This window comes from Vipera ursinii (assembly GCF_947247035.1).
Source record: "Vipera ursinii genome assembly, chromosome: 6".
Lineage (NCBI taxonomy): Eukaryota > Metazoa > Chordata > Lepidosauria > Squamata > Viperidae > Vipera > Vipera ursinii.
In genome coordinates, this window is record NC_139515.1 from 88,118,596 (window position 1) to 88,145,625 (window position 27,030).

At 47.7% G+C, this 27,030-nt stretch overlaps 2 protein-coding genes across 3 annotated transcripts in view; one reads left to right on the forward strand and one right to left on the reverse strand.

Annotated features, from left to right (window-relative positions):
* Positions 1–9,496, forward strand: part of LOC310642691 (uncharacterized protein) — a gene marked incomplete at its 5' end in the record, with an annotated part of 28,630 nt that extends 19,134 nt beyond the window's left edge. Inside the window, 8 exons of the mRNA XM_083366577.1 lie at positions 1,008–1,126; positions 1,445–1,482; positions 2,411–2,523; positions 4,037–4,185; positions 5,099–5,193; positions 6,936–7,014; positions 7,815–7,923; positions 8,962–9,496. Of these exons, the coding sequence (XP_083222703.1) occupies positions 1,008–1,126; positions 1,445–1,482; positions 2,411–2,523; positions 4,037–4,185; positions 5,099–5,193; positions 6,936–7,014; positions 7,815–7,923; positions 8,962–9,035 (776 nt within the window). The remainder of the gene's footprint in view (positions 1–1,007; positions 1,127–1,444; positions 1,483–2,410; positions 2,524–4,036; positions 4,186–5,098; positions 5,194–6,935; positions 7,015–7,814; positions 7,924–8,961) is intronic.
* The window catches only part of KLHDC10 (kelch domain containing 10), a 331,421-nt gene that overhangs the window by 297,765 nt on the left and 6,626 nt on the right, over positions 1–27,030 (reverse strand). Inside the window, exons 3-9 of one of the 2 annotated variants that reach the window (XM_083366137.1) lie at positions 25,591–25,745; positions 23,646–23,794; positions 21,721–21,805; positions 20,085–20,151; positions 17,600–17,647; positions 16,427–16,566; positions 11,352–13,243 (exon numbers count right to left, since the gene is read on the reverse strand). In XM_083366137.1, the coding sequence (XP_083222263.1) occupies positions 13,034–13,243; positions 16,427–16,566; positions 17,600–17,647; positions 20,085–20,151; positions 21,721–21,805; positions 23,646–23,794; positions 25,591–25,745 (854 nt within the window). In that variant the 3' untranslated portion in view covers positions 11,352–13,033. Of the gene's footprint in view, positions 1–11,351; positions 13,244–16,426; positions 16,567–17,599; positions 17,648–19,648; positions 20,152–21,720; positions 21,806–23,645; positions 23,795–25,590; positions 25,746–27,030 lie in introns of those variants that run through there. The other variant, XR_014492906.1, reaches the window with a different exon arrangement.

Sequence of the window (27,030 nt, forward strand, 5' to 3'; positions counted from 1 at the left end):
ACTAATAATAATTGAAATACATATTGATGAATGGATGGATGATAGATAGATAGATAGATAGATAGATAGATAGATAGATAGATAGATAGACAGACAGACACAGACAGACAGACAGACAGACAGACAGAGACAGATGGATGATTGGATGGATGGCTGGCTGGGTGATAGATATGATAGATAGTTGATAGATAGATAGATAGATAGATAGATAGATAGATAGATAGATAGATAGATAGAGATAGATAGATAGATAGATAGATAGTTGATAGATAGATAGATAGATAGATAGATAGATAGATAGATAGATAGATAGATAGATAGATAGATAGATGATAGTGGTGTCAAACTCAATTTCATTGAGGGCCGCATCAGCATTGCAGTTGCCCTCAGGGGGCCAGGTGGGTGTGGCCTGGGTGGGCATGGCCTACTGGGTGGGCGTGGCTAGAGTGCATATGGCCTACTGGGTGGGCGTGGCTAGAGTGCGTATGGCCTACTGGGTGGGCGTGGCTAGAGTGCGTATGGCCTACTGGGTGGGCGTGGCCAGCTCTCCATCGTTGGCATCAAGGGTGCCTATGGGGGCCTGGGCAGGAGTGGGGCAGATCTGGGGGTCTCTGGCAGGAGGAGGGTCTCTGGGCCAGGGCCAAGGCAGTGGGGGCCGTTCCCTCACTGTTTCCAGGATGGCTTCGTGGGCCGCATGAAACCACTTTGCGGGCCGGATCCGGCCCCTGGGCCTTGTGTTTGACATGTCTGAGATAGATAAATAGGTTACAGACAGACAGACAGACAGACAGATACAGAGAGGGATGATGAAAGATAGATAGATAGATAGATAGATAGATAGATAGATAGATAGATAGATAGATAGATAGATAGGGAGAGAGGGAGAGAGAGAGAGAGAGAGAGAGAGAGGAGGGGGGGGTAAGCCATTGCCCTGTGATCTGGCTGGTTTTGCCCTCCAGTCTTGCATCGCGCGTGGATGTTTCCCATCAGTTTCTCTTACTTGCCAGGTGTGTTTGCGCCAACTCTCTTCTCCAAAGTCTACGGAAGGCTGATCTGCGGGGAATGCCAGAATTTTACCCAGGAACTACCCGGGCACTATGTCTGCCAGAGCTGTCACTTCGATTTGGTGAGCACGACCTTCCCAGGGGTTTTGCACATCCGAGCAAGCAAGGCCCGCTCCCTTTGAGCACCGGATGAGAACAGAGGCCCCGAGGTCGGGTCCAGCCTTGGCGCCTTCGCCCAACCGCCTGGGGATGGCAGTTCCCAACTGGGCTGGGGAGGCTTGGATTTGTAGTCCTGACACCCCTGAGGGTCTTAAGTGGGCATGAACCGGTCAGCCAAGAAGCATAAGGCCTGCTGGGTTGTTTTGGGGGTCAAAGGAGGTTCAGACGTTCAGATGCCTCTGACTGGGCATCCCTGACCCCCCCCCCTTCTGTCTTGGCAGATGGAGAACAACGGGACTCTGTACTATAGCCATATCGAGTGAGTATCCCTTGCTGGGAAGTTTTATTTTTATTTTTATTTATTTTATTTTATTTTATTGTTTTATTTTATTTTATTTTATTTATATTTTATTTTATTCATTTTATATTTATTTTATTTTATTATTTTTCTTTTCTTTTATATTTTTTTTTTAAAATTCCATTTATATCCCGCCCTTCTCCGAAGACTCAGGCGGCTTACAAGCTTAGCAGTAGCCTTCATTCTATGTATATGCCTGCTTATTAGGGCTTTCACACACACACACCCAAGCGGCATTATTACAAAGTCAGCTTAATTGCCTCCAACAATCTGGGTCCTCCTTTTACCTACCTGGGAAGGATGGAAGGCTGAGTCAACCTTGAGCCTGGTGGGACTCGAACCTGCACTAATTGCAGGCAGCTGGGGTTACTTAAGGAGGCATCAGCCCACTGCTCCACCAAGGCTCTTTTAATTTTATATTATTTTATTATTTTTATTTTATTTTATATTATTTTATTTATTATTTTTATTTTATTTTATTTTTATTTATTGTTTTTATTTTATATTTTATATTATTTTATATTTATTTTTTATTTCTTTTAATATTTTATATTTATTTTTTATTATTTTATTTTATTTTGTATTTATTTTATATTTTATTATTATTATTATTTTATTTTATATTTATTTTTTATTATTTTATTTATTATTTTTATTTTATTTTATTATTTTTATTGTTTTTATTTTATTTTATTTTATTTTATTTCATTTTATTATTATTTCTTTTATTTATTTTTTATATAAAGCCCTTGGAGACTTTCATGAAGAGTCCGCACAGCCACTTGTCTGAAATGGTATCAGATCTTCTGCCTGGGCAGGGGGTTGGACTAGATGACCTCTGAGGCCCCCTCCAGTTCTGTTATTCTGTGTATTGCTTTCTGTGTGGCAGGCCCCTGGTCTACACGGTGTCTTTGATGCTCCCAGCCGCGTACTTCATTGGGCTCATCTTCACCCTGAAGACCCACTCCCACATCTACGACATCCTCATCAGCGACTGCCCCAGTAAGTTGTCTTGGCCTTGATGGCGCCAGTCGCTAAACGAGGACCCCCTCTATCTTGGCTGTCTTAAGCTCTTCCTCACTCGTTGCAACCCCTTTCTTCTAAGGTGTGCTGAGCCCCCCCCCAACATTTCCTGGGTGCCAGGAGGGGTATTGTTCTTGAACTCCAGGGAGTCCTCGGCTTAGCATCGCAATATTTTTCTCCCCCGTATTTTTATTGAGTTTAATCAAAATACGAAATACACAGCAACGCAAAGAAAAATGAAAATAATGGGAAAACAGGGGGAGGAAAAGTAAAACAGGAAAGAGTGCAGGGTAAAGGGGGGGGGGAGAAAAAGAAAAGTATTGACTTCTGACTTGTTTTGGGGCCGTAGAATAAAATAATAATATGCAACCTGAGCAGGACTAGAAGACCTCCAAGGTCCCAACTCTGCTGTTCTGTTCTGTTCTTATTTGATTCCACTATTCCATTCCATTCCATTCCATTCTATTCTGTTCTATTCTATTCTATTCTATTCTATTCTTTTTATTTTAATCCCATTTATATCCCGCCCTTCTCCGAAGACTCAGGGCAGCTTACAATCTAAAGCACAAATCAATGTGCTTAGCAGTAGCCTTCATTCTATGTATATGCCTGCTTATTAGGGCTTTCACCCCCCCCCAAGCGGCATTATTACAAAGTCAGCTTATTGCCCCCAACAATCAGGGTCCTCATTTTACCTACCTGGGAAGGATGGAAGGCTGAGTCAACCTTGAGCCTGGTGGGACTCGAACCTGCACTAATTGCAGGCAGCTGGGGTTACTTAAGGAGGCATTAGCCCACTGCTCCACCAAGGCTCTGGGTTGGACTAGAAGACCTCCAAGGTTCCTTTTTTAAATCCCATTTATATCCTGCCCTTCTCCGAAGACTCAGGGCGGCTTACAATCTAAGAAGCACAAACCAATGTGCTTAGCAATAGCCTTCATTCTATGTATCTGCCTGCTTATTAGGGCTTTCGCCCCCCCCCCCCAAGCGGCATTATTACAAAGTCAGCTTATTGCCCCCAACAATCTGGGTTCCATTCCATTCCATATTTTCTATTCTATTTCTATTTCTATTTCTATTCTATTCTTATTTGATTCCACTATTCTATTCCATTCCATTCCTTTCCATTCCATTCTGATGAACCTCAACCTTTTACTTCTCCAAAGTCTGTGACTTTGAACAGTCACTAAACATACCGTTGTAAGTCAGGGACTGCTTGTACCTTTTGGGGGCAGGGCCACACAGGTGTGTTGAAGTGACTTGTCCATCTTGAGCCTCTTGAGTCAGACTTTCCTCCTGGCTCCACTTATGACCTCGGCCCTGCCTTCCTTAAACATCCCCAAAGGCTCTCCCCTCCACTGCAGAAATAAACTTTTGGGGGTGCTGTTTACTGGTAAACTTTTCCTGGTGGGGGGGTGGTCCGTGTTGAGCCAGAGATGAGGGAAGCTGCAATCAAGCCCAGCCCGAGGAATCTTTTCCGGCTTCCTTGCAGTGCCTGGTCACCATCACAGCGCCGTGGTCCACTGGTCCCGCTGGAGAGCCGTGGTCATTCTCCTGGTGGCCACCCTAGGCATGTCCGCCTGCGCCGACCTGGCCACCGAGCACATCAGCCCCATTCTGAACCACTCCCCCGTTTCTCAGGTAAGGAGGGGGAGGGCCTGTGGGGAGTCCCTGGGGGGCTTCTCCAGAAGGTGCCCGACTGGTGGGAGGTCAGAGTGACCAGTTGCCGGGAGAGTCTCGTCGTTTCCAGGTAAATAGATCACCTGTGGGGTCCCTGGTGCTCTCTCAGCTGGGTAGTCTTTTGGCAGATGTTTCATGACCCAACTAGGTAACATCATCAGTGCTAGAAGGGAGTGGGGTTTGTGGAGAGGAGGAGGAGGAGGAGGAGGAGGAAGACGACGACTGTGGGGTCCTTGGTGCTCTCTGAGCTGGGTTCTTTTCTTACACAAGTTTCATGACCCAACTAGGTAACATCATCAGTGCTAGAAGGGAGTGGGGTTTGTGGAGAGGAGGAGGAGGAGGAGGAGGAGGAGGAGGAGGAGGAGGAGGAGGAGGAGGAGGACAATGACGACAACGACTGTGGGGTCCTTGGTGCTCTCTGAGATGGGTGGGTTTTTTGCAGACGTTTCATGACCCAACTAGGTAACATCATCAATGCCAGAGCATTGATCATTGCAACATCTGCAAGAAAACCACCAAGCTCACCACCAAGGACCCCACAATAGTCATCCTGCTCCTCCTCCTCTTCCTCCTCCTGCTCTTCCTCCTCCTCCTCTCCACAAATCTCTCTCCCTTCTAGCATTGGTGATGTTACCTAGTTGGGTCATGAAACGTCTGCAAGGAAACCACCCAGCTCAGAGAGCATCAAGGACCCCACAGTTGATGCTGAGCTACAAACTTTCTCCTCGGTAACTTATTATTACTGTTAGTTGTCTGAAAAACTGTGCTGTGAAGTCTGCTGAAAAGTCACTTGTCCAGCCCTTTGTTGAACGGTAGTGATTGATCCTGGATGCCAAGGTGGATCTAACCTTGAACTCTTACCTCGTTCTTCCAGTACTTCATCGGGGTGACTGTGCTAGCCATGGTGCCTGAGATTCCAGAACTGATCAACGGAATCCAGTTTGCTTTGCAGAACAATCTCAGCTTGAGGTAGGCGCCTTCTTCTACGAGGTTGCCGATCTGATAAGGACACTTGTGATGTCCCCCTTGGAAGACCACTTTGGTTTTGAGTGTATCTGTCTCTTGGCATTGCATTAGATCAATGTTTCTCAACCTTGGCCACTTTGAGAAGACGTGAGCAATCAGAAATAGATATGGAGAGGCTGAGGTTTATTAAGAAAATTAGATATTGTCAAGACCGATTTGCCTTTTCACCTACGTTTTCTCTTTGGCTCATATCTTCACAATGGAATGCAAAGGTGGGGGAGGGGTGACATCTAGGCAACCAAGTGTCAAGGCCACTCAGAGGAGAAGAGGACTGTTTCCATAATAGTAAGACTACTATTGGACAATGTGAACACTGACTGGGTGGGGGTGAAGGAAGTCTGTCGTTTGACTAAGCAAGCCTTTGCGCGGGAAAACCAGAGCTGGTTTGCTTCTTCTGTGCCAATGTAAACTTTCAGTAAAGTATTATGCTCTTGATAAAATCATTTTTCCAGGAGTTTTTTTCCCCTGGAAATGCCAACTGGACAGTTGACAGATATGGCTGCCCAACGGACTCATGACGACTCCGAGTGACTTACAGAAATAAAACCCCAATACAAACCCCAATAAACCCCCCACACCAGTGAGAACATTCAAACTAGCCACTTGATAGGCTCCTATCTCCCTGGTGTCCCCAGGCCTGATGCAAAACCAGGTGTTCGGGGCCAGAATAACAGAGTTGGAAGGGACCTTGGAGGTCTTCTAGTCCAACCCCATGCTCAAGCAGGGGACTGTCTACAATTTCCACCAAATGGCTGTCCAATCTCTTCTTACAAGACTTCCAGTGTTGGAGCACCCACAACTTCTGTAGGCAAGCTGTTCCACTGATTAATTTTTCTCAATGTTAGGAAGTGTCTCCTTAATTCCAAGTTGCTTCTCTCCTTGATGAGTGTCCATCCGTTGCTTCTTGTCCCGCCTTCAGGCGCTTTGGAAAATAGCTTGACTCCCTCTTCTCTGGGGCAGCCCCTCAGATACTAGAGTACTGCTATCATGTCCGCCCCTAGTCCTTCTTTTCATTAAACTAGCCATACCCAATTTGTGCAACCATTCTTCGTATGTTTTAGCCTCCAGCCCCCTGATCATCTTTGTTGCTCTTCTCTGCACTCTTTCTAGAGCCTCAACATCTTTTTCTTATATCGTGGCGACCAAAACTGGATGCAGAATTCCAAATGTGGCTTTTCGGAAGAGTGTAAAGTGCAGTGTCAATTTTGTCTCTGCAGGGATGATGTTTCATAGGGAGGGAGCCACCACAGAGAAGGCCCTTCTTGGTCCACCAGATGGACCTCCTTAAGAAAAGGGACTTGTAACATCCCCTACCTCACCACTTCTGGTGGGTTGGGTAGCTCTAACTTGGGAAAGACGGTCCGTCAAGTAATGGGTTCAAATCCCCCATAAGCCACAGCAGCTCCCTGGCTGTTGTTAAGGCTGTCACTGACTCTCAGCCCAACCCACCTTACAGATTTTCTTTCATGGGGAAGATAGATCTTATGCTACCCACAGATATCAATGCATGCCCCATCAAAATGCTAAATATGGAAATGGTTGGGAACCGGAAGTGTACAAATCCAGCTGGGGGATGTCCTTGCCCAAGCAGGGACTCAGGTGGCAGGGGATGATGGGAAGCAAGCCTGTCCACTGTCTATGAGCTGTGCCTCACCCATGTCCTCCTCTGTGTCCTCCTTTTGAAGCATTGAGATCGGGAACTGCATCGCGGTGCAAGTCTGCATGTTACAGATACCCATCCTGGTGCTCTTCACCGTGTTTTACGTGAGTAAGAGGGGGAGGGTCTGCGAGAGATCCACTGTCTTTCAGAGAGGGAGGCCTTCCCTCTCTACAGTTCCTGGGCTTCAGAGAAGCTCAGATCCTTGTAGAGAAGGTTGCAAATGACGATCACATGATTGCAATCGCATTGTCAACGCATTGATAACAGATAGAAATGTAGCCATCTTTTCCCTTTTGCTTTTAGAGTTAGATGATGCTGGGGGGGGGATATGAATGAGAGTCCAGCTACACATAACAACACTAAACGTAGTGTGAGAATCAAGGTTACTGAGACCAGAGCTGATAAAGAATTGGCGGGCTGAAGAGCTGGAGAGGAAGCCCGTGCTTCAAGCTAATTGTGGTGTGTGATTTATGACTGTTAATTGGAGGAGGGAATTGTGCTTTGATACCAGGTGCCCAGGGGAGGGGAATTCAGTTTTTGGCTTCGATTATGCAGTGCCGATATTCTGCTACTCGAATAAAAGGAAAACAATGCCTCGAAGTTCTTTTGAAGAGTTTCATCTATCGGAAACATGACATTCATGACTGGGGGAGGGGCACGGCGATACGTTTAGGTGGTGGGGGAGTCCTGTGTCCCTTCGTTCAGCATCATCATAATTTTAAATGGCGGCCGAATGGTCATAAGTTGAGGACTACCTGTGCTTTTTATATTTTCTTAGTTTTGTCTTATTAAAGTTTGGCAACTTTAATTTAAAAATATTGTAAAAGGAAAGGCAGCCACTGGATTTCAGCCCTCAGTCCTTGGGGCTGCCTGCAGATTGATTTGTTCCTTTCCTTTGGAGCAGCCCACCGACTTCATCCTGGTCTTCAGCGACCTCCACGTCTACGCCAGCATGTTCAGTGTGGTCCTCATGAATTACATCTTCATGGATGGCAAGTGTGATTATTTCCAAGGTGAGAACTTTTCCAGAAAGGGAGGAGGAGAAAGAAAAGGACTGTGGGGTCCTTGGTGGTCTCTGAGCTTGGTGGTTTTCTTGCAGACGTTTGGTGACCCAAGTAGGGAACACCATCAGTGCTAAAAGGGAGCCTGTAAACCGCTGAGAGAGGGCTGTAAAGCACTGTGGAGCAGTACATAAGTCTAAGCACTATTGCTAAGAAGGAAGGAAGGAAGGAAGGAAGGAAGGAAGGAAGGAAGGAAGGAAGGAAGGAAGGAAGGAAGGAAGGGCCGTGGTGGCGCAGTGGCTAGAATGCAGTATTGCAGGCAAACTCTGCTCACAGCCTGGAGTTTGATCCTGACCGGCTCAAGATGGATCAGCCTTCCATCCTTCCAAAGTCTGTAAATTGAGGACCCAGATTATTTGGGGAGGGGGGGCAACAGGCTGATTCTGTAAACCACTCAGAATGGGTTGTAAGTGCTATTGCTAAAAAGGGAGGGAGGGAGGAACTGTGGGGTCCCTGGTGCTCTCTGAGCTTGGTGGTTTTCTTGCAGACGTTTCATGACCCAACTAGGGAACATCATCAGTGCTAGAAGGGAGAGGGAGGAAGGAAGGAAGGAAGGAAGGAAGGAAGGAAGGAAGGAAGGAAGGAAGGAAGGAAGGAAGGAAGGAAGGAAGGAAGGAAGGAGGGAGGGAGGGAAGGAAGGAAGGAAGGAAAGAGCTGTGGTGGCATAGTGGTTAGAATGCAGTATTGCAAGCAATCTCTACCCGCTGCCAGCAGTTTGATCCTGACCATTTCAAGGTTGACTCACAGCCTTCCGTCCTTCCCAGGTTGGTAAAATGGGGACCCAAATTGTTGGGGGGCAACGGGCTGACTCTGTGAACCGCTTAGAGAGGACTGTCAAGCAGTGTGAAGCAGTATGTAAGTGCTGTTGCTAAACGTCCTTGAGATACTTCAGGCTGAGAATGGCTGCTCCAGTCACCCAACGTCCATGGCTGAGGAGGGGGCTACTCATCTCCCGTAACTTATCCGTGCTCTTCTCTCTCTCCCACCCAGGTACCGTGTTGGTGACGGTCTATTTTATCCTCCTGGCAGTGTATTATTTTGCCCCTTCTCCTGCTGGCTGCTGAGCTGACACGACGCTGGGCTTCCGTATTCCTGCCTCCTGGCGTAGCAGTCGCTTCCCGCGAGCGCTTCTGTCCGAGCAATGACTGTCTCGTCGGGAGGTGCTTAGGACAGACTTTAATTAGTACCCTTTTAGATTTGTCTCCAAGGCAGCCATTGACCTTTTCCAGCTCATGAGCCTCTCGGGGGTCCTTCCTGTATGGAAAAGCTGTAGGAGCTGCCAAAGACGCTGGCCCACTCCTGGTGACCAACGAAGAGAGTTTCGGCGCAGCAAAGCAGCGATGCGGATGCCTCTGACGGACGAGTGTGCTGACAATTTTTAACATGGATTAGGGACGTGCTGCCGTTTCACTGTAGCTACCTCAGGCTTTTGTCGTGCGGCCCCTGCTGCAGGCAAAAACACACACACACACAAACACACACACTGAGAACCGCCCCCGATCTTGAGACAGAGCATGAAATAAAGGAAGCCGATTTTGAACGTCGTCTTCGCAGTGCGTTGGGGATGGTATCTTTCACTTCGTAGCCATCACGGGAGAACACTCTTGAAGGCAGGGGTCTCGGACCTTGGCCACTTTACCATTTTGGGACTTCAACTCCCAGAATTCCTTGGGAATTCTGGGAGTTGAAGTCCCCAAGTCGTAAAGTGGCCAAGGTCTGAGACCCCTGCTCTAACAGGTGATGTAGAATCGGTGTGTCCTCCCACGGCCTATTTCTGGCATCATGCAGGTAGTCCTCAGTTTATGGCTGTAATTGACCCGGGAATTACGGTTGTACGTTGTGCTGGTTGTTAAGCTGATTATCCCATGAAGAGAATAATGGAATGTCAGTGTTGGAAGGGACCTTGCAGGTTTTCTAGCCCAAGCAGGAGACCCTATACCATTTCAGACAAATGTCCAGTCTCTTTTTAAAAAGTTCCAAGTGTTGGAGCGCCCACAACCTCCGAAGCAAGTCGCTCTGCTGATTGTTTATGCTGTCAGGAAATTTCTCCGTTCTAGGTTTGGTTCTCTCCTTGATTAGTTTCCATCTGTTGCTTCTTGTCCTGCCTTCGGGCGCTTTGGAAACACACACCCTCTTCTTTGTGGCAGCCTCTCAAATACAGGAACACTGCTATCATGTCCCCTCTGATTCTTCTTTTCACTAGACTAGCCGTACCCAGCTGCAGTGAAAAGATGGTCTTCAGGACCCATCCGTCTTGTCTACCAGGGAGTGAAGGGTGGTTAGACGAAGCAAGGGAGTGGAGTAATTTAGGTTAATTCTGCTCATCGCCAGCAGTTTGATCCTGACCGGCTCAGGGTTGACTCGGCTTTCCATCCTTCCGAGGTCGGTCAAATCAGGACCCAGATTGTTGGGGGCAACAGGCTGACTCTGTAAACCGCTTAGAGAAGGCTGTAAAGCACTGCAGAGCGGTATATAAATCTAAGCGCTGTTGCTAAGTCGAAAGGAAAGGGAAAGGAAAGGAAAGGAAAAAAGGAAAGGCCTCGATGGGGCAGTGGATAGAATGTAGTATTGCAGGTTAATTCTGCCCACTGCCAGCAGTTCGATCCTGACTGGCTCAAGGTTGACTCAGCCTTCCGTCCTTCCCAGGTCCGTAAAACGAGGACCCAAATAGTTGGGGGCAATTTGCTGACTCTCTAAAGTGCTGAGAGAGGGCTGGGAGCTGCAGATGGTTTCGGCAAGCCCTCGACTGACCAACGAAGGACGTGGAGGGGCAGAAAATACCACCCCATTATAGACATGCCACGTCCAAACCGAGCGAGTAACAGGAGTGTAAATTAGGCCACAGAAATACAGTACAGTGTCAACAATAAGTAAAATAAATAAGATTAAAACTAAAGGACGTTCACCCAGTACAGGTAGCCTTTGACTTACGGTCACAACCGAGCCCAAAATTTCTGTTGCTAAGCGAGACGGGTTCATTGGAATTTTGCCCAGTTGCGCAACCGTCCTTGCCGGTTGCAAAGCAGATCGCTGAGGCTGTTAGTCACACGGCCGCGAAGCGAATCTGGCTTCCCCCGTTAATTTTGCTCGTCAGACGGTGGCAAAAGGGGATCGCGTGACCCCAGGATGCTGCAACCATCATAAACGCGGGTTGGTTGCCCCGAGTTCGAATTTTGATCACGCGACGCTGGGGATGCTGCACCAGTGGTCAGCGTGGAAAACGTCAGTTGCTTTGCTCAATGCTGCTGCGACTTTGACCCGTCCTTAAATGAAGGGTTGTAAATCGAGGACTACCTGCACACAGGAGACCCCCCCTTCCCCAAGCATCACTGGTTCCAGAAACAGTGGCAGTCGCAAAGACAACAGTGAACAACAACCAGCAAGTTTTCCAAGGTTATTTTTTTAAAAAACCCAAATCGGAACCCTCATTTCTCAAGCCACGGTTAGATGCAGGTTAGTCTTAACATTGTACAGCATTAATTCCAACAAACATTCAGAACCACAATCAAGACACGGAAGGTTTTTCTTTTTCCAGCGTGTTTTTTTTTCTTTAAAAAAAGGCAAGAACTCTTCAGAGCACTCAGGTCGTCCTCGCCTCAACGACCACAAACGGGCCCAAAACTTCTGTTCGCTAAGTGAGACATTTGTTAAGTGAGTTTAGCCCCATTTTACACGCCTCAGCTGTGACGTGAATCACTGAGGTTAAGTTAGTAACCCGGTTGTTAAGTGAATCTGGCTTCCCCCGTGGACGTTTGTCTGTCAGGAGGTCGCAAAACGGGGATCCCGTGAGTTCCTCCGGGATGCTGCCACCGTCGTAAATATGAATCTGTAAATAAGTGTCTGAATTTTGATCACCCGATTCTGGGGAATGCCAACGGTCGTAACTCTGAAAATGGTCACAAGTCACTTTCTACCCCCCCCCAGTGCCATCGTAACTTTGAACTGTCGTAAGTCGAGGACTAGCCTGTACTGGGGCTTTTTGCTCACCAGCGATGATGCGACTTTTCCGGGGAAGGACGACCTGTCAACCAAAACACTCATTTCGAGAAAATATCCCCCGTCCGACTGGAAGGGCGTTTCAACATTTTATTTTAAAAATAATAATAAAAAAATAACCGAAGCAAAAACTTCGAACAAAGGCCAGTTGGTAGGAAGAGAAATCCATTGCCGATACAAACCCCTGTTGTCGCTCTCCGTAAAAGGACCGCCGAGGAACGGCGAAAGCGGTGCTGGGTTCCTCCAATTTCCTGCCAGGAAGCAGGAAAACGGCCTCGCCGCAGGATACCGCCTCTTACGAAAGGAGAAACCGAGGCCCGAAACAGGAAGACTGTTGACCGGATCCTCGCCTTACGTGACTACAAGCGTGCGGCAAAACCCAGTACAGGTAGTTCTCAACTTACGGCCACAAGGCCTTAAGCGAGACCTTTTGAGAGGTGAGCCTTCCCCGTTTTGTGACCTTTGTGCTTAAGCGAGCCGCGCAGTTGTTAAACGGTGAATCTGGCTTCCCCCGTGGACTTTTGCTTGTCGGAACGTCAAAAAAAAAAAAGGGGGGGGATTCACGCAAGCCCGGGACACTGTTACCGGGAGTCGGTTGCCAAGTGGGGGAATCCCGCAACGGTCCTTAAGTGTGAAAAACGGTCGAGTCGCTTTTTTTTTCCCAGGTGCCTTCGCCCGGTTGCTAAACGAACCGCGGTTTTAAGTCGAGGACGGCCTGTACAAATTGTCTCGGCGACAGCAGCTTTTCGTTCATGATGTGTTTTATAGGTCTCCATAAATTAAAAAAAAAAAAGAAGCGGAGTTTAATAAATTCTCAAATCAATATAGAAAAAAATATATATAGGTAACAGGAAAGGCATCTGAAGTACTTTGCGCGGAAGGCTGGAGAAGCGGGGGGGGGCTATGGGTCTCCTCCTCCTCCGTGTCTTCTCCGCAGGACCACAAAGAGGAAACGAGAACGGGCGAGCCGGACGAAGGGATAGGGAGGGATGGGGAAGGGGGGGCGGCAAAGACTTTTTTTTCTTTCTTTCTTTTTTTAAATTAGCGCGCCGGCCTGCGGGACGTTTCATTTCAAACGTTCGATGAGACCCTGGGTCAGTCCCAGGTGCAGAAGCTGAGAGCGGCTGAGGTTGGCTAAATGGGGGTAGAAGACCAGCAGCTTCTCCCAAGAGAGTTCCAGCAGGCTGGGCACCACAAGCCACATCTTAAAGAGAGAGCCAGTCCGTCTGTTCCGGTGAATGTCCACCACGCCTCCGTGGACGTACATGCAGCCAGCCTGCGGGGCATCAGAAGGAAAGGAAAGGGGGAAAAAATGCGGTCAGAACTGGGTCTCGCAAGCTTCTAAGCCCCCCCCCCGCCTGACTCTCTTCTGGCAGCCCCCAAGAATAGAATGGCAGGGTGGGGAGGGACCTTGGAGGTCCTCTAGTCCAGCCCCCTGCTCAGGCAGGAAGTCCTATACCCTTTCAGGCAAATGGCTGTCCAGTCTCTTCGTAAAAAACTTCCAGTGTTGGAGCATTCACCGCTTCTGGAGGCCAGGAGTTCCACTGGCTAATTGTCCTCACTGTCAGGAAGTTTCTCCTTAGTTCTAATCTCCTTGATGAGTTTCTATCCGTTGCTTCTTGTCCTGCCTTCGGGCAATTTGGAGAATAGCTTGACTGCCTCTTCTTTGGGGCAGCCCCTGAGATATTGGAAGGCTGCTATCCTGTCCCCCCTCATCCTTCTCTTCCTTAAACTAGACCTACCCAATTCCAGCCACTGTTCCTTATGTGTTTTAGCCTCCAGTCCACTAATCCTCTTGGTTGCTCTTCTCTGCACTCTTTCTAGAGTCTCAACGTCTTTTTGACATCGTGGTGACCAAAAATGGATGCAAATATTCCAAGTGTGGCCTTACCAAGGTCTTGTAAAGTGGTATTAACGCTTCACGTGATCTCGATTCTCTCCCTCTGCTAATGTTAAAAAGAAATGGGGAAGTTGGCCAGCAAAGTCTGCTGCCCCCCACCCCCCAGCACCGGCTGGGGGCAGAATGACTTCAAGCTATCACAGGATTCAGACTTCAGAAAATCTGGAACGTTCTAACTCTTTGGAATGATTTTGGCGGTTGATTAGTTTTACTTTTTATATAAACACTGCTTCAGACCCTCACAGCCTCCATTCCTGGGCAGCTAATAAAACTGCAGAACACCTAATATATACATTTATATACAAATATATATGTATATGTGCGTGCATGTGTGCGCGTGTGTATATATATGTTTGTGTATATACATACATACAGTGTGTATGTGTGTGTGTGTGTGTGTATATATATATATATGTGTATATATATATGTGTATATATATATATATATATATATGTGTATATATATATATATGTGTGTGTGTGTGTATATATATATATATATATATATATATATATATATATATATATATGTTTTCTGAGGTTTTCGCGGGTGCCTGTATGTGGATCCTTGGTTTTTCGGGTTTTTCCCCGCGTAGAATTAAAGGTGTAGGCGCAACGTTTCGACGGAATCCCATCCGTCATCATCAGGCTTCTGCTTCCTTCTTCTGGGAGAAGCATGTGACTACAAGCGTCATCATCAGGCTTCTGCTTCCTTCTTCTGGGAGAAGCATGTGACACAGAAGCAGAAGCCTGATGATGACGGATGGGATTCCGTCGAAACGTTGCGCCTACACCTTTAATTCTACGCGGGGAAAAACCCGAAAAACCAAGGATCCATATATATATATATATATATGTTTTCTGAGGTTTCCGCGGGTGTTCGTATGTGGATCTTTGGTTATTCGGGTTTTTTCCTGCGTAGAAGTAAAGGTGTAGGGGCGACGTTTCGACGGAATCCCATCCGTCATCATCAGGCTGGAGGCTTCTGCTTCCTTATATATATATATAAAAGGTAAAGGTTCCCCCGCACATGCGTGCTAGTCATTTCCGACTCTAGGGGCCGGTGCTCATCTCCGTTTCAAAGCCGAAGAGCCAGCGCTTGTCCGAGGACGTCTCCGTGGTCATGTGGCCGGCATGACTAGACGCCAAAGGCGCACGGAACGCTGTTACCTTCCCACCGTAGTGGTCCCTATTTTTCTACTTGCATTTTTATGTGCATTCGAACTGCTAGGTTGGCAGAAGCTAGGACGAGTAACAGGCGCTCACTCTGTTACACGGCACTCGGGATTCGACCCGCCAAACTGCCGACCTTCTGATCGACAAGCTCAGCGTCCTAACCCACTGAGCCACCGCATCCCTTATATATATATATACACATACATATATATATATATATACATATGTATATACATATGTATATACATACATACAGTGTATATATATGTATGTGTATATGTATATGTACATGTGTTTATAGATATGTGTTTATGTGTGTGCGCATATGTATATAAATGTAATGTAATATAATAAAATATAAATACAATACAATACAGTATAATTAATTTAATTTAATTTAATTTTAATCCCATTTATATCCCGCCCTTCTCCGAAGACTCAGGGCGGCTTACAAGCTTAGCAATAGCCTTCATTCTATGTATATGCCTGCTTATTAGGGCTTTCGCCCCCCCCCCCAAGTGGCATTTTTACAAAGTCAGCTTCTTGCCCCCAACAATCTGGGTCCTCATTTTACCTACCTCAGAAGGATGGAAGGCTGAGTCAACCTTGAGCCTGGTGGGACTCGAACCTGCACTAATTGCAGGCAGCTGGTGTTACTTAAGGAGGCATTAGCCCACTGCTCCACCAAGGCTCTTATATATATAAAACCTATTTGGCATTCTGCAGTTGTATTAGCTGCCCAGGAATGGAAACTGTGAGGGTCTAAAGCAGCGTTTCCCAATCTGGACACTTTTTAAGATGTGTGGACTTCAACTCCCAGAATTCCCCAGCCAGCCGTGAATTCTGGGAGTTTGAAGTTGCCAAGGTTGAAAAGCACTGGTCTATAAGGTGTGGAGACTTACAGGCCTGGGTACAAGCCTGTGGGGCCACGGATGTCCCATTCACCCTCCGTGGCCCGAGGCCAGGTTTTTTGAAGGGCTGTCTTTTCCCAGGTCCATCAGGGCAAGGGGGGGGTCAGGGGTCCCCTCTCTTGAGGAGGTCCACCTGGGGGGACCCAGAAGAAGGGCCTTCTCTGTGGTGGCTCCCTGTTGTTTGAAGGACCGTCCTTTCCCACTTATATCCACCCGACCCACCAGAGCAGGGAGGCAGGGGATGTTTTATGGCTCCCTTCTCTTGAGCAGGTCCACCTGGGGGGACCCAGAAGAAGGGCCTTCTCCGTGGTGGCTCCTTCCCTGTGAAACACCACCCCTGCAGAGGTAAGATCAGCCCCCACTTTGGTTTCCCCAAAGGCTCCGAGGACCCGGTATGGCCAGCGGGTCTGGAGAGCCCACCAAGGGGTGAATGTGTGATTGCCTTCCCCGGGGGTTGGGGGTAACCTCTTACCGGAGTCACAGCAGCGCAGTGGAAATAAACGGGCTCAGGCATCAGGGCGGGCAGCTTCACCCACTGGAAGGTCTGCAGGCTCAGTCTCCAGATGTCGCCCAAGATCACCTCGCCGTTGTATCCGCCGCAGACGAAGACATCTGAGAGAAGACGGGAGGGGTTTTCCCACCCCCCCCATCAATATGTCAATTATGGGACGAGAAATTAGCGTTCCGAAGGGCTCCTCTCATTGGCAACCTTAGGATAGGGTTGCCCGATTCATGCCCCGTCCATTTCCCAGTCAGCATGCATTCTAGTCCCGCCTCAGGCATGGAAGCCGGGGTGTGTGTGTGTGACTTTGGGCCCATCACCAGGAGACGGAGAGTTCTAGTCCCACCTTAGGCATGGAAGCCAGCTGGGTGGCTTTGGCCCAATCACCAGGAGACGGTGAGTTCTAGTCCCACCTTAGCCATGAAAGCCGGCTGGGTGGCTTTGGGCCAATCACTAGGAGACAGTGAGTTCTAGTCCCGCCTTAGCCATGAAAGCCGGCTGAGTAATTTTGGCCCAATCACCAGGAGACGAGGAGTTCTAGTCCCGCCTTAGCCATGAAAGCCGGCTGGGTGGCTTTGGGCCAATCACTAGGAGACAGTGAGTTCTAGTCCCGCCTTAGCCATGAAAGCCGGCTGAGTAATTTTGGCCCAATCACCAGGAGACGAGGAGTTCTAATCCCGCCTTAGACATGAAAGCCGGCTGGGTGGCTTTGGGCCAATCACTAGGAGACTGTGAGTTCTAGTCCCGCCTTAGCCATGAAAGCCGGCTGAGTAATTTTGGCCCAATCACCAGGAGACGAGGAGTTCTAATCCTGCCTTAGACATGAAAGCCGGCTGGGTGGCTTTGGGACAATCACCAGGAGACTGTGAGTTCTAGTCCCGCCTTAGCCATGAAAGCCGGCTGAGTGACTTTGGCCCAGTCTGTCTCTTTCAGCCCAACCCACCTTACAGGGTTGTTGTTGGGAAAAGAGGAGGAAGCAGAAAGATTAAATATCTTTCCGAGCTTTATAAAAATAAAAAAATAAAGGCGGGATGAATAAATAAAAAAAAATATAAAGTACACAACGTAAAACCATCAGAATTCCCCCCACCCAAAATGGGAAATTCTGTTCTTGCACCTGTCCCAAAGTTAGCTATTTCATACCATTTTTTATCTGTACACAACTATGACATCTTCGGGCTGCAGGATAATCTGTGGGTCAAAAGCCTGAATGTCAGTTATTTGATCCAAGAGATGTTTCTTTGACTGACGATCAGCCCCCATCTTAAGAATTTGCAAAACTGTACAACGACGGTTGTCCCACCGAGGCAACTTTTAAGACTTGTGGACTTCAACTCCCAGAATTCCCCAGCCAGCATGGGGGGATGGCTAGGGAATTCTGGGAGTTGAAGGTCTAAAGCAGGGGTCGGCAACCTCGGCTCTTTTATGACTCGTGGACTTCAACTCCCAGAATTCCTGAGCCAGCTATGCTGGCTCAGGAATTCTGGGAGTTGGAGTCCACGAGTCATAAAAGAGCCGAGGTTGCCGACCCCTGGTCTAAAGTCTTAAAAGTTGTCAAGGTTAGACATCTCTGCTCGACAACATCGCAACGTCCCCATCTTTACCAATAGAAAAGTAGAGTGGCACGACAGAAAATTTCCTATTTCTCTAAAACACGATTTTGAAAACTCTTATTATAGACATCAGGAAAGCTTAATTGATGTAGTAGAAGCAAAAGAGTTAAAAAAAACTGGAACAGACCACCAGCATCAGCTTGAAATGTATGTAGAAATTACTCTGAATTAATAGCTAGCCTAAATAAAGCCTATTTATGCAGCAGACAGTGTTTTGGAAAGAGGGATAAGATTCTAGGCATCAAATTTATTAGATAACAAAGCAGTTGGAATAATTCGTTTTCAATTCTGAATTAATAATTGGGGGGGGGGGGAAAGAATCTGACATGTCAAATTTTCACCAAGAGGCTAAACCTACATTTTTCATCAAGCATTTTATGAAACATTTTATAACGACACTATAAAACACGCTTTATGGTTTTTTTTATAAAGTGTTATTTTTATTGCAGAATAATAAACGATTAGCCACAAAGAGTTGTTGTATATCCAGCTATGTTGCAAAAGTTGTTCTCAGAAATAAGGTAAATAAATTCATGGTTTCAGCTTTAATTTCTGATAGCTGCACAAATAAAGGGAATATATATACTTACCTAGCCTCGTGGGTTGAACCGTGGGGACCTTCGTGCCCCCTCAGCTTGGTGGGGTTTTTCTGCAGAGGTTTCATTACCCAAACATCCTCATTGCTAGGAGGGAGTGGGGTTTGTGGGAAGGAGGAGGAGGAAGACTGTGGGGTCCTTGGTACTCTCTGAGGTAACATCCTCAGTGCTAGAAGGAGTCGGGTTTGCTCTGTTTAAGCAGCCACCTGTATATAGAAAGCAAACCTCCCTCCCTCCTAGCCCTGATGATGTTCCCTAGTTGGGTCATGAAACGTCTGCAAGAACCAACCAAGCTCAGAGAGCACCGAGGACCCCACAGTTCTTCTCCTTTACTTCCTTCCTTCCTTCCTTCCTTCCTTCCTTCCTTCCTTCCTTCCTTCCTTCTCCTTTCCACTCTTTCCTAGCCCTGATGATGTTCCCTAGTTGGGTCATGAAATGTCTGCAAGGAAACCACCCAGCTCAGAGAGCACCAAGGACGCCACAGTTCTTTTCCTTTCCTTTCCTTTCCTTTCCTTTCCTTTCCTTTCCTTTCCTTTCCTTTCCTTTCCTTTCCTTTCCTTTCCTTTCCTTTCCCTCCCTCCCTCCCTTCCTTCCTTCCTTCCTTCCTTCCTTCTCCTTTCCACTCTTTCCTAGCCCTGATGATGTTCCCTAGTTGGGTCATGAAACATCTGCAAGAACCAACCAAGCTCAGAGAGCACCAAGAACCCCACAATTCTTCTTTCTTTCTTTCTTTCTTTCTTTCTTTCTTTCTTTCTTTCTTTCTTTCTTTCTTTCTTTCTTTCTTCCTTCCTTCCTTCCTTCCTTCCTTCCTTCCTTCTCCTTTCCACTCCTTCCTAGCCCTGATGATGTTCCCTTGTTGGGTCATGAAACATCTGCAAGAACCAACCAAGCTCAGAGAGCACCAAGGACCCCACAGTTCTTCTCGTTCTTCTCTTTCCTTCCTTCCTTCCTTCCCTCCCTCCTTCCTTCCTTCTCCTTTCCACTCCTTTCTAGCCCTGATGTTGTTACCTAGTTGGGTGATGAAACATCTGCAAGGAAACCACCCAGCTCAGAGAGCACCAAGGACCCCTCAGTTCTTCTACTCCTCCATTCTTCCTCCCCTTCAATCCATTTTCCTCTTCTCTTCCTCCTCCCCATGAACCCCCCTTCCCCCATTCTAGCACTGAGGACGTTCCCTAGCTGGGTCATGAAACGTCTGCAAGGAAACCACCAACCTCAGAGAGCACCAAGGACCCCACAGCTACACAGATAAATGGGGATTTGTTTTTTTAAAACTAAAATGGGAAGAGTGGATGCGTGGGAAGGATGCTTCTGCATCTCGATTTGCAAGGCTCTGACCCTCCCTCCTCCTCCTCCTCTGGGCTTCAACGGGGCCCTGCCCTCCCCACCAGGTGAGAGCACAGGTGACAACACGCCTACCTTTCTTCTTATGAGGCTTGGTGGGGATTTCCTCCCACGTGTTGGTTTCCAGATTGTAGGCGTGAATCTTAAAAGCCAGAGAGAAAACACGTTCAGTTACAATCGCAGGCCAATGGAGGCCGTAAAGCAGTAGTAAAGGCTGAGTACTCCCTCGGGACAAGCCGCCTCTTCTCCGACAAGATGTCGAAAGGTTGCAGGATCCGACCTGGATCAGTCACTGGGAGCAAAAGCTCTAGCCTTCCCAGCTTTTGGACTTGTGCTGGAGCCCATCCTCAAGGAACGTCTCTCTAGCAGGCCCAAAGCTGCTTTTTTCAAGAGGCAGCTGGACTTTCTTGTTTTCCTTTGAAGACGTTTCCCTTCTCATCCCAGAAGCTTCTTCAGGTTCTGAATGGATGGTGGGGAAGGGGAGGATTTATACTCCTTGCAGAGAGCTGGTCATTTGCATCCTTTGAGAGGGTCGTTGAGGCCACTTGGAGGTTTGTCTTGTGTCCTCGGGCTCATCTGAGTGGTGCAAGGGGTGTGTGGAGCCTTCTTGGAACCGCTGAAAGGGTTGGAGCACCCATTTGAACCACTCAGGTGAGCCCGAGGACACAGACAAACCTCCAGGTGGCCTCAACGACCCTCTAAAAGAAGGCAAATGACCAGCGGTCTGCAAGGAGTATAAATCCTCCCGTTTCCCCCACCATCCAGTCAGAGCCGAAGAAGCTTCTGGGATGAGAAGCGAAACGCCTTCACGGAAAAGCAAGAAGGGCCAGCTGCTTCCTGAAAAAAGCACCTGGGCCTGGAAGATGGAGAACCCCCACGGAAATTCTCTCTAGCAGAGTGTGGGGTGCAGTTCTGTGTGGCATTTACGGTGCCTATTACATGTGGCTTTTTAGATGCTCATTGGGGAGTGTGGCTGGCTGGCTTGGAGGTTGTTGGCTGTTTATTTTGTCTGTGCTGCCCGGCACCAGCAGCTGCCCAAGGGGTTGTCACAAGGTAGCCAGAGGTGCTTTGTCACCTGTTTGTCCCCAACCAACAAGGCTGTGTCTTCCACTAGCCCTCTTTCTGAGGGCATTCACCCGTTTGTTTAGTGGCCATTTGAAGGTACGACAAGAAGCAACGGATGGAAACTCATCCAGGAGAGAAGCAGCCTGGAATTAAGGAGAAACGTCCTGACAGTGAGGACAATTAGCCAGTGGAACAGCTCGCCACCAGAAATGGTGGGCGCTCTATCGCTGGAGGTTTTTAAGAAGAGACTGGACAGCCGTTTGTCTGAAATGGCATAGGGTCTCCTGTTTGAGGGGGGGGGCTGGACTAAATGACCTCCAAGGTCCCTTCCAGCTCTGTTCTGATTGACTGACTGACTTAAGACAGTTTTTCACATTTACAACCATTGCAGCATTCCCCAAACTCACATGATCCAAATTCAGATGCTTGGCCACTGACTCGTATTTACAACAGGTGCAGTGGTTGGGCGGCTATAGAAAAGCCAGAAAGCAAGAGGAAGGAAGGAAGGAAGGAAGGAAGGAAGGAAGGAAGGAAGGGAGGGAGGGAGGGAGGGAGGGAGGGAGGGAGGGAGGAAGGAAGGAGAAGAGAAAGAAGGAAGGAAGGCAGGAAGGAAGGAAGGCAGGAAGGAAGGCTTTGAACAGATCACCTTCTCCAAGGAATAGGCCGTCCAGGAAGTCCCACCTCCCAAGATGTAAATTCTCTGCCCGTCGTGCGCGATTTCGTGCCTGTACCTGAAAGGACAGAGCCAGAGACAATATTAACATTTTACAACACTGCATTTCCTTCTTTATTTATTATGGCATTTGTTTGCTGCCCGTTTCACCGTGAGGAGGTTTCGTTGCCCAAGAAACGAAAGGGGCTGGGGGCGGTAATAAAAAGGGGCAATAGGAAATAAATCTGCATTTCTCAAATATGTCATTCAGCCTATTAAATACCAATTTCCCCCCCCCCCAACAATCTGGGTCCTCAATTTACCGACCTCGGGAAGGATGGGCGGCTGAAAAGTCCTGGAGCCGGTCAGGATCGAACTCCCGACGGCGGGCAGAGTTTGCTTGCGATACAGGCTGTCCTCGACTTGCAAGAGTTCATTTAGTGACCCTTTATAAAGTCACGACGGCGCTGAAAATAGGGACTTAGGGCCGTTTTTCACACTTACGACCTTTACAGCAGCCCCGTGACGACGTGATCAAAATTCGCACGCTTGGCAGCTGACTCGTAATGACGACCGTCGCAGTGTCCCGTGTGTGTGTGTGTGTGTGTGTGTGTGTGTGTGTGTGTGTCACCTGATCCCCCTTTTGCAACCTTCTAACAAGCAAAGCCAACGGGGAAAGCCAGATTCACTTAACGACCAAGTTACTAGCTGAACAACTCGGGCAAGCAAGGTCGTAAAAAGGGGCAAAACTCACTTAGACCAATGTTTCCCTTAGCCCATGGAAATTTTGAACTCAATTGTGGCCGTTAAGTCGAGGACTTGCCTGTACCGCGTTCTAACCACCACACACCGCCCTGACACTCTCTCTCTCTCTCTCTCTCTCTCTCTCTCTCTCTCTCTCTCTCTCTCTCTCTCTCTCTCTCTCACACACACACACACACACACACACACACACACACATATATATATATATATATATATATATATATATATATATATATATATATATATATATATATATATGTTTTCTGAGGTTTTCGCGGGTGCCTGTATATGGATCCTTGGTTATTCGGGTTTTTTCCCGTGTAGAACTAAAGGTGTAGGAGCAACGTTTCAACGGAATCCCATCCGTCATCATCAGGCTGGTGGCTTCAGCTTCCTTCTTCTGGGAGAAGCATGTGGTAGTGGCTGTTTGTTCCTCTTTTTTAAACTGCCAGAGGGGGTGTGTTCTGTGGGTGGAGGTGTGCTCTGATTGGGTGGGGGATTAAGTGTGTTCTGATTGGGTGGGAGTGTTTTGAATGGTGGGTGTGTTCTGATTGGGTGGGGGGGTGTTCTGAGTGGATGGGCTGGTCTCAGCTGCCAGCCTTAGACCTGAGCTGGTGAGTTGTGCTGCTTTTGTTCGGCTTCGTGTTTGTGGTGGTGCCATGTTTTTATAGTGGGTTAGGGTTAGGAGCAACGTTTCGACGGATTCTGCCTGATGATGACGGATGGGATTCCGTCGAAACGTTGCTCCTACACCTTTAGTTCTACGCAGGGAAAAACCCGAATAACCAAAGATCCACATACAAACACTCGCGAAAACCTCAGAAAACAAACATATATATATATATATATATATATATATATATATATATATATATATATATATATATATATATATATATATATATGTGGCATTGTAAGCCGTACGCGGTCCCTGGATAGCGAGACTGGAGACGTATAAATGTAAGCGATAAAACGGGTAGATAAATGACATTACTTGTGGTTTTGTTGAAAATATATAACTAGTTTCAACCGTGCGCAATGAGGGGGTGTGTTTTTTGTTTTGTTTTTAAAAAGAGGGGCGCCTTGTCGTTCCTTCCAGAAGACATTTTTGGGCACAAGAGAGCCCCTGGACCGTGGACTTTGGCCCAGCTGACCTTTCCTCTGGCATGTCACAATGGAGGTTGTTTGGCTTGAGCTGTGTCCACTCTCTGGTGTTGAGGTCCAGCTTATGCAGGTCGGTGCTGTAGATGTAGCCGGTCGTCCCTCCAAAGACGTATAGAGACCCGCTAATGATGGCCATCGCCTGACGGAGAGAAAAGACGGGGGTCATGTGCAAATATCTTGGGTTTCAGGTAAGGTGCATAAGGGGAAACCAGGATTCCTTAAACCAGAGGTCTTCAAACCTAGCCCTTTGATGACTGGTGGACTTCAACTCCCAGAATCCCTCAGCCAGCATGGACCATAGAAGCCAGGGGTCTTCAAACCTGGCCCTTTGATGACTGGTGGACTTCAACTCCCAGAATCCCTCAGCCAGCATGGACCATAGAAGCCAGGGGTCTTCAAACCTGGCCCTTTGATGACTGGTGGACTTCAACTCCCAGAATCCCTCAGCCAGCATGGACCATATATGCCAGGGGTCTTCAAACCTGGCCCTTTGATGACTGGTGGACTTCAACTCCCAGAATCCCTCAGCCAGCATGGACCATAGAAGCCAGGGGTCTTCAAACCTGGCCCTTTGATGACTGGTGGACTTCAACTCCCAGAATCCCTCAGCCAGCATGGACCATATATGCCAGGGGTCTTCAAACCTGGCCCTTTGATGACTGGTGGACTTCAACTCCCAGAATCCCTCAGCCAGCATGGACCATAGAAGCCAGGGGTCTTCGAACTTGTCCCTTTGATGACTAGTGGACTGAGGAATTCTGGGAGCTGAAGTCCACCAGTCATCAAAGGGCCACGTTTGAAGACACCCCCCCGCCTTAAACCATCCCTTAAACGTGAGCCGGCCGTGTGTAGCTGCCGCCGCCGAAACAACTAATAAAATCCTGGGTTGTATTAAAAACCACGGGAAGTATTAGTACCGCTTGATAAAGCCTGAGTGAGGCCACACCTGGAATCCCGCATTCAGGTTTGGTCCCCACGTTACAAAAAATAAATAAAAATAATGGTGAGACTTCGGGGAAAGGACAGAGATGAGCAACTAAGATTAAAAGCCTGGAGACTAAAACATACGAACAACGGCTGCAGGGTTTGGGAACGGCTGGTCTAGAGAAAAGAAGGACTGGGGTGGGGGGGGCATGACAGCACTGCTCCAATATTTGAGGGGTAGCCACATAAAAGGGGGGGGTCAACCTATTCTCCAAAGCACCTGAAGGCAGGACAAGAAGCAACGGATGGAAAATAATCAAGGACAGAAGCAACCTAGAATTAAGGAGGAATTTCCTGACAGTGAGAACAATTAATCAGTGGAACAACCTGCCTCCAGAAGCTGTGAATGCTCCAACACTGGAAGTTTTTAAGAGGAGACTGGACAGCCATTTGTCTGAAATGATATAGGGTTTCCTGCCTGAGCAGGGGGTTGGACTAACAATAATAATAATAATAAGTTGGGAGGGACCTTGGAGGTCATCTAGTCCAACCCCCTGCTCAGGCAGGAAACCCTATACCATTTCGGATAAATGGCTGTCCAGTCTTTTCTTAAAAACTTCCAGTGTTGGAGCATTCACAGCTTCTGGAGGCAAGGAGTTCCACTGGTTAATTGTTCTGACTGTCAGGAAGTTTCTCCTTAGTTCCAGGTTGCTTCTCTCCTTGATGAGTTTCCCTCCGTCGCTTCTTGTCCTGCCTTCGGGTGCTTTGGAGAATAGATGACTAGAATAGACGACTAGATGACCTCCAAGGTCCCTTTCCAGTTCTATTCTGATTCTGAATTTGTCCTTCAGAGAAGAGACAAAGCCTTCCTTTACTTCCCCTTTTTTTCCCCCAACCTAACTTTTTTAATGTTATTATGCATTGATTTCGCCGATCGTCAGATGGGAGGCGTATAAATTTAATCCCTCAAGGAACGTCTCCTATCTAAGCAAGGCCGCGGCTGCCTCATACCTGTCCGTAGATGCGGTTCGGCTTCTTCCCCCGGCAGTTAAACAGGGCCCACCGCTTGTACTTCACGTTGCAGACGTGAACGTCGTTGCCGTTGCTCTCCCCAAAGGGGATTCCCGTGCCGCCAAAGACCAGGAGGTTATTGCCGTGCAACACAACTGCAAAAGAAGACAACACAAAACGGGGGCTTGGGTGACCCAAGAGAAGCAAGGAGGAAAGCGATCCACGCTCGGTCGCAAAAGACGGCTTCGGTCCCGGGCTTACGACCGCCAGGGAGCCCAACCTTTCCAACCGGTTGTTAAGTGAGTTTTGCCTTGCTTTACGCCCTCTCTCGCCAGGGTCGTTAAGGGAAGCGCGGCAGGTTGTTCGATTCGAAACACGGCTGTTTAAATCAACCCGCTGACTTGGCTTGTCGGAAGGTCCGTTTAAAAAAAAAAAAAAAAAAAGGGGAACACGTGATCCGGTGCCGCGGTCACATCGAATGAAATGAATTTGGGGCCCAAGCGGAAGCCGGCACGCTTTCAGATGCCCATAGAAGTCAAGCAAAACGCAGATGGGCATTTTTTTTCCCCCAACCCCTGCCAAAAAAATTGGAATATAATGCAATATATTTCTAGCATCCGTTATTTTACTTCAGTTTTAGTTAACAGTTTTAAATCAAAGGTGGAAGTCTAAATACAGACGCTTCTGTACAAGTTTGACTCTAAAGGACGGGCAGTCCTCAACTTATGACAACTGAACCCAAACCTTCTGTCGCTCAGTGAAGCACTTGTCAAGTGGGCTCTGCCCCGTTTTACGACTTTTCTTGCTGCGGTCGTTAAGTGAAGCACCGCCGTTAATTTAGCAACACGGTCGTTAAGCAAACCCGGCTTCCCTCCCCCTTGACTTTGCTTGTCGGTAGGTCACAAAACGGAATCATGTGACTTCGTGACGCTGCAACCGTCATAAATATGAGTCGGTTGCCAAGCGACTGAATGTTGATCACATGACCACAGGGGATGCCACAATCGTCAGAAATGTGAAAAAAACCTTAATGTTGCTTTTTTTCACCGACGACGTAACTTCGGTCAGTAAATGAACGGTTGAAAGTCAAGGACTGCCTGTAATCAAGCATACAGCAGTGGCCAAAATTGTGGAAACCTTTTGGGGGAAAGTGTATTTTGGGGGTTTGACGGCTAATACCACTTTTTTGGGGGAGTAGCCCCTTAAAAATTATATATCAATGGAAAGATAATTTTATCAAGAATGTAACGCAACCAGGTTTGTTCAATTATCTCTATTCTATGAAAGGTTATAGCTAAATAGCCAGGGGAAGGAAGCGCAACTTGCTCAGGTTGATCTCGGGTAGCTTTCCTGCATCCGATTGTAGCCAATGAGCAGGAGCGTTTAGAGAGCCTGTTTTGGCAATGAGCCAATCAGATCACAGCGGGATCCGGTTACCGA